Raw genomic sequence first — 5,871 nt, 5'->3', positions numbered from 1 at the left:
AAAAGTGTTAAACACTGTAAAGAACAAGACTGGTTCACCTTCCAGCAGGTCAGTCATGCTTATATCCAGAGTGGAACCATTGTGCTTAATTTCAGATGTGACATAATAAAATGCATTATTATCTAGTTTAGTTTGCTGGGTTAGAGGGTTCACAATAGAGCACTGTTGCTTTGAAGCAAGAAATCTCTTGGTTAAAGAAAAAAAATCTTTTTGAATAAAGCTCCCCTGATCTCTTCTCTCTTTTTTGAATCTCAAGAGTGTTATGTGAATCTAAAAAAACTGCTATTGATAAAAAATCCCAACAAACTTTGGGGAAAATTGCAAAACTGAAATCTACACAGTGGTCCAACCATAACGTTCCCATAGCAACAATCTTAAAACAAAGAAAAGTCAACAGTGATCACTGGTTCAAACTGTTTAGAAGAGAGATTCCATATCCTGGAAACCCACCAGTTATCCATGGGACGGGCCTTGACCACTGCAGCATTAGATTCTCTGATGAATGATGGTAAATGTTTCAAACCATCTTATTTGTTACTGATCACATTGGTTTCTATTTTTTTCTGTTAAGTTAATTGTTAACGCGTGTTGTCGTTGTAATAGCTCATGTACTTTAGTTCAAAAACATCTCCTATTTCAACAAAGGCAGAGGATTCAATGCATCTAATGCCAGAAGCAGTATGCTGTCCTTCATAAGACACAATTAAGAAGTTTATATCAACTTCTTAGCAATGGACAAAATGGGATGATTACAAAAATGATGACTTTGTTCTATGATCATGGCCACATGAAGTGGGGCTGCTCGGGGGGCTGCAGCACCCCCTAGTGGTGAGAGGGAGTTACATTTTTTTTCTATTAAAAATACTTTGAACAATTTGTAAATTTCTTATGAATATTTTTTTAATTGATTATAACTTTTTTATTTTACTATTACGTATATTTAAATTTTATTTCATTATTTGGACGCATAATCATCACAAGTTAAAGGAATTTACACTGTCATGGCAACGTCAAGTAAGCTAGTGGTCCGAGTAAAGAGGTATCCTGCTCACGGGAGCAGACTACAAAATGTACATAGTCTAAAGACAGAAAAGAGGATCTAATATGGCACAGGAACGCTTTTCGGTTTATAAGAAACTTTATCTCCACGCACCCCAGAGCGCACCTCAACATTTGGACACCTGTAACCAGGCAGAGCATCCTGCCTGTAGCTCAAAGTAAGAGCACGGTGCCCCCGTGCACTTTCATATCTATTTGTGCAGTTTAACGTAACACAGTGTAATACTTTAACGTAACTGAAAAAAAAAGCTGAATGTTGAAAAAAACTGTAAATAATATCATAGTCACTGCATCAAACTGACCATATTAGTGCAAAATGGAAGATTCATGAGAGCTGTATAAAACAAAATGTTGTTTTGTACGCACCCTGAGTATACAAAATGACAATTAAGTTTGTCTATGTTATGTCTAAGTCTAAGTTATAGTATTTTAGACTGTTATTTTGAGCTTGGGTTCTTTATGTAATGGATGTGGAGAACTGTTCAATAATATTTAAATAGTATAATAATATAATTATTTCCTTTTTGTTTATGTAAAAGGATTTTGGAGCTAATAGAGTAATGTGTGACATAAACACAGTGATTCAGGTTCATGCCAGCTGACCAAATCTTAGTTGTTATAGTGTTATTATGAAGTTTAATTAATAGCGCATATATTCACCTGAGAACTGATGATGTCTGTGTTACAGACCCTGGTTGGATGCACTGAAATGTATAGCGCAATAAAGTAGTGAATTACAATCTATTTACTTATTTATTTTTATTGTATTTTAAAAGGGGCTCATAGGTCTTTTGTCCAAAAAAAAAAAAACAGAAATGTTCACAGCACCCACTGTTTAAACTACTTCCAGCAGCCCTGTCTAACATTGCCAGTTTATTCAACATGGCCCATCAAGTTGACTGATGAGATACTGCAAAGTCCAGATTCCTTGCACTTCAAGCATGTGTAACGGATGTCTCAATCCACTTTAAAAGATTTCTCATCCACTATGTGTTGTGAATTTGGCGCTATATAAATAAACTGAATTGAATTGAAATGAAATGAATTATACAGTGAGTTCAGAACTCTCCCATCAGGGCATAGATATCTGGTTTCAAAATGCAAAAACAAAGCATTTGAGGAAACTACAGTATGTTGTTAAATGTTTAAAAAGCTTTTAGACTGTCACGTGTTCTGTGGATGCATGCTCAATTTGCTGTGTGTCAGAACACATCTGAAAATGTGATTCAAGCTCAAATTATTAATAGTTAACTCTGCACACTTAAGGAATGAATGTAGAAGAACTTTGATTCTAAATATACACTTTTACAAAAAATAATTTAACTTCAGTTCAAACATATTGTTGTTAAAAATTTTTTTTTTTTAAAACAAAATAGAAAACTCAACTAAGCTAGTGAAATTCAACTAAAACTAAATACCTGTTATGTATACACAGGAAAAGACACATGAAAAATGTTTTGAAATCATTGCGTAAATATTTGTAGTCATATCACAGGTCTGCATGGGTTTTATATTTTAAAACTAACGTTTATTTTAAAGAGGTTGGAATGTGGTCAAATTAGCATTTAAATTATTTAGAATGCGTTCAAAACAGTTCACAACACAAATCCTAGTTGTAAAACATTACTGATTAAATATTTTATAAAATAATTTGCCTAATCAGAGCTAAATAGTTTGATTAATATTATGTGATTAATCCCTAGGGAATCAAAGGAAATGTTTACAAACAGGGGAGCTTTAGGCCATCCTCGCCTGGCTATCACACAAAGGAACCTGCTTTGTCACCATCTGGTGACAAGATGCTGCAGCAGGTTACATTCCACCACAAAGAATTCTTTAATTATGGCGTAATGGTTGTGGATATGCTGAAATGGATGTAAACCTTCAGCACAGCACTTTCCACATCAACACCAAGGCAGCTTGCTGCATATCTGGTTGCATTATGCAGAAAATGGGCCAAACTGTTTGCAGGGAGCACATCTTTTTGGCGCAGTTTCAGTTTCTTATAAATATTGTTTTGTTTGCCATTTTTCTGTCAATATATACCTTAGCAGCACTTTGGTCCTTGTTTATTTTTTTAACCAATGACAAACAGATATCTATCTGTCATGGCACCACTCTTAGCCAATCCTTTGTAGTTGATGCATTTTTTTTTCATTCTATGATTGGATATTGGGCTGCAGGCATGCAAACATGGAAAAAAAAATCTGCTCTTCAAGTGCCTTGCCTCATAAAGGACGACAAATATGTTTACAATGGGATGCTGCGCTGGAGATTGGACAGTACAATGAAAATCTGGTTAACCTATTGTTAGATGATGTTTACTGGCTGTTCAGATGTTTCTCTCCCAACATGACCCTCCAATGGATTAATGCGAAAAGAGAGTTGGAGATGGAATTATCAAGGCTTTTTTGGAAGCTAAATCAAAGGTCTCAGCTTGTCCTTGAAACGTCTTTCTTGTGGAGACTTCGCTTACAAAGCAAACCTGCATCCTGTTCCAATGTTCAAAAATTATATGATTGTCAGGGGCGGATTTAGGAAATTTTGGGCCTTAGGCAAAAATACGCATGTAGCCATCTGAATTGAGAAGACAACACATAAAACAGACTCATTATACAGATACAGAAATTTTAATAAAATAGACATACATTATTGGTTCTAGGTTTTGTCCCTCTCTTCTTCTCCCTTTTCTTCTTGTTTTCCTCTCTATGTTTTGTACTCAGCTGACTTTTCATGCTGTCTCAAAAGGAATGAAAGATTTTTTCTAAGCACTAAGCTCACTTACAGTAGCTGATTGCTCCTTCCTGTGTTTTCAAAAAGGTGAAAACCCAGTCCTTCTTTTCACTGTAGACAAGCCATGATCTGCTTATCTGTTCTCCATTTTCCATTTGGATGAAATAATAGCTGCATGAATCATGACAGCAGACAAGATAAACGAGAGCAGGAGGCGGGGTTACCAATCTACTTGCTCTGGAGAGCAGAGTTCTCTGCTTTTAGATGTCTCCAAAGTCTCCAGTAGCAGACACATTTAATATTATAAGCATTTTGATGGCATTTTAGCTAAAGCAAAAAAAAAGGAATAGTTCTATTAACTATACATGTAAAGAGAGTGGTATGAGGCCCCCATGAACTTGGGGCCCTAGGCAACTGCCTAGTATTGCCTAATGGTAAATCAGAGGCGGCAGTCCTGGACCCAAAGCATCACACAAGCTCCCTGGTAAAAGCCTTCTAGAATAGCCGTTTTCAAACAAAATCACCTAGGAAGATTGAGTGCCAGCCTTTACAAATGACAGTGTGATATTGTTGTGGTGTCATGATGAGTGTGTGGGAACCACCAACACCTCGTTGACACTCATTCCACCAAACAGATTAGTTCCAAAACCATTGTCGCTGCAGCTGCACAAAACTGGCACACAGCTGAATCAGACTCCAAAAAGGTAAAAAAAAAAAAAACTCTATACTTTGCCAGTGATTCAATTCAATTTAGTTTATATAACAGTGCAGTTACTTTTTTTTCTCTTTTATAGAGAAAAACATATTTGGAGTTGTTTCTTCTTCCATATTTGGAGTCAGTTTGTTGCAATAATACCTAAATGAACCCATGAAAACTAGACAATGCTGGTCCTAAGCAGGAACAGGAGGGGGCATTGCTGCCTCAAATTAAATCTGCCAGGAAATTTCCCATTTATATGCACTCTACTTGGTGTCAGTATTCTGCAAAAAGTCCACATTTGTAATCAATACTCATATGAGTATTTTTTTTTAATAACACACGCATGTAAACTATCCATGAAAGTTCTATGAGTGCAGATTTAATACTAGGAGTCCTCAAATATATCCAATCCAATCCATTTTAATTGTTAAAAACTTATAAAACAACCAAAGCTGACAAAAGCTGCTGTATGGAAAGAAAAAAAAAAAAAAAAAACATAAAACAGTACACATAAAAACAAAACAGCTAATGGTAAAATAATATATCACAACCATGAGTGCATGCTCCTTCTCTACACTAATGGTCTGCTTTTTATGTGACTATAGATTCTATCCTACTCACATGTGGAGCTTTTTCTATATCACTTTAAGGGTATTACCCACTGGACAAAGCAACTTGTCTGACTATTTTTCACAAAATCCTGCTTCTTGAGGCTGTAATCTCCTTCCAGCTTGCAACTTCAGGCTAACCCCTTCTCTTCAACAGCTGGAAGTTGGTAAGCAAAATTATCATTAAATATAACATGGTCTGGAGGATTACTGGATTCTGAATTGCTATACTGTGTCTAGTTAAAACAGCTGCTTCTAATGTTATCACCCCATTACATGCCTGTTATTAGTGATTAGTAGTCCCATAGCATGGCTTCAGATTGTGCCTCCTACTACAGTAGCAGTCATTCAAAATGGCCCTTCCCAGTCAAACAGCAGCTGAATGGCAGCCCGCTTCCCTACAGCTACAACTTCCGGCCACTTACCTTCTCCTTGGCAGGCATATTTTTTTACTCTGACTCCACCCTTTCACTGAATTACAGGGTCTGACCAGGGGATAATGCTTCTCTTTAGATCATAATGTCCACAAATCATGACAGAAATAATATTTTAGTATAAAGATTGATGTTTAAAAAGGAATTGTAGGGGACCGGCCAAGGACCAGCCAAGGGCCCATCAAGGAAAGTTTTCATGGCTACTACTGTAACAGTCGGCTCAGCAGGCTGTTATTACTGATTTAATCCTAATCCTAACCCTAACGTAATTCCTTTTTTACCTGCAGTGTAAAAAAGTTAATCTGCATGTTGCTCATTGTTGGGTTTTAATCCAGAG

The 5,871-nt window shown here is 36.3% G+C and overlaps 1 protein-coding gene across 1 annotated transcript in view; it reads left to right on the top strand.

Annotated features, from left to right (window-relative positions):
- The first annotated feature begins 1,001 nt into the window (after positions 1 to 1,001).
- The window catches only part of LOC107097746 (trace amine-associated receptor 13c-like), an 11,512-nt gene continuing 6,642 nt past the window's right edge, over positions 1,002 to 5,871 (top strand). The window contains exons 1-2 of the mRNA XM_015395027.1: positions 1,002 to 1,039; positions 1,159 to 1,217. Of these exons, the coding sequence (XP_015250513.1) occupies positions 1,002 to 1,039; positions 1,159 to 1,217 (97 nt within the window). The remainder of the gene's footprint in view (positions 1,040 to 1,158; positions 1,218 to 5,871) is intronic.

This window comes from Cyprinodon variegatus, unplaced genomic scaffold (assembly GCF_000732505.1).
Source record: "Cyprinodon variegatus isolate N-32 unplaced genomic scaffold, C_variegatus-1.0 Scaffold720, whole genome shotgun sequence".
Classification (NCBI taxonomy): domain Eukaryota; kingdom Metazoa; phylum Chordata; class Actinopteri; order Cyprinodontiformes; family Cyprinodontidae; genus Cyprinodon; species Cyprinodon variegatus.
The sequence above is the reverse complement of the archived record's forward strand: the minus strand, read 5'-3'. Positions and strand labels throughout refer to the sequence as shown.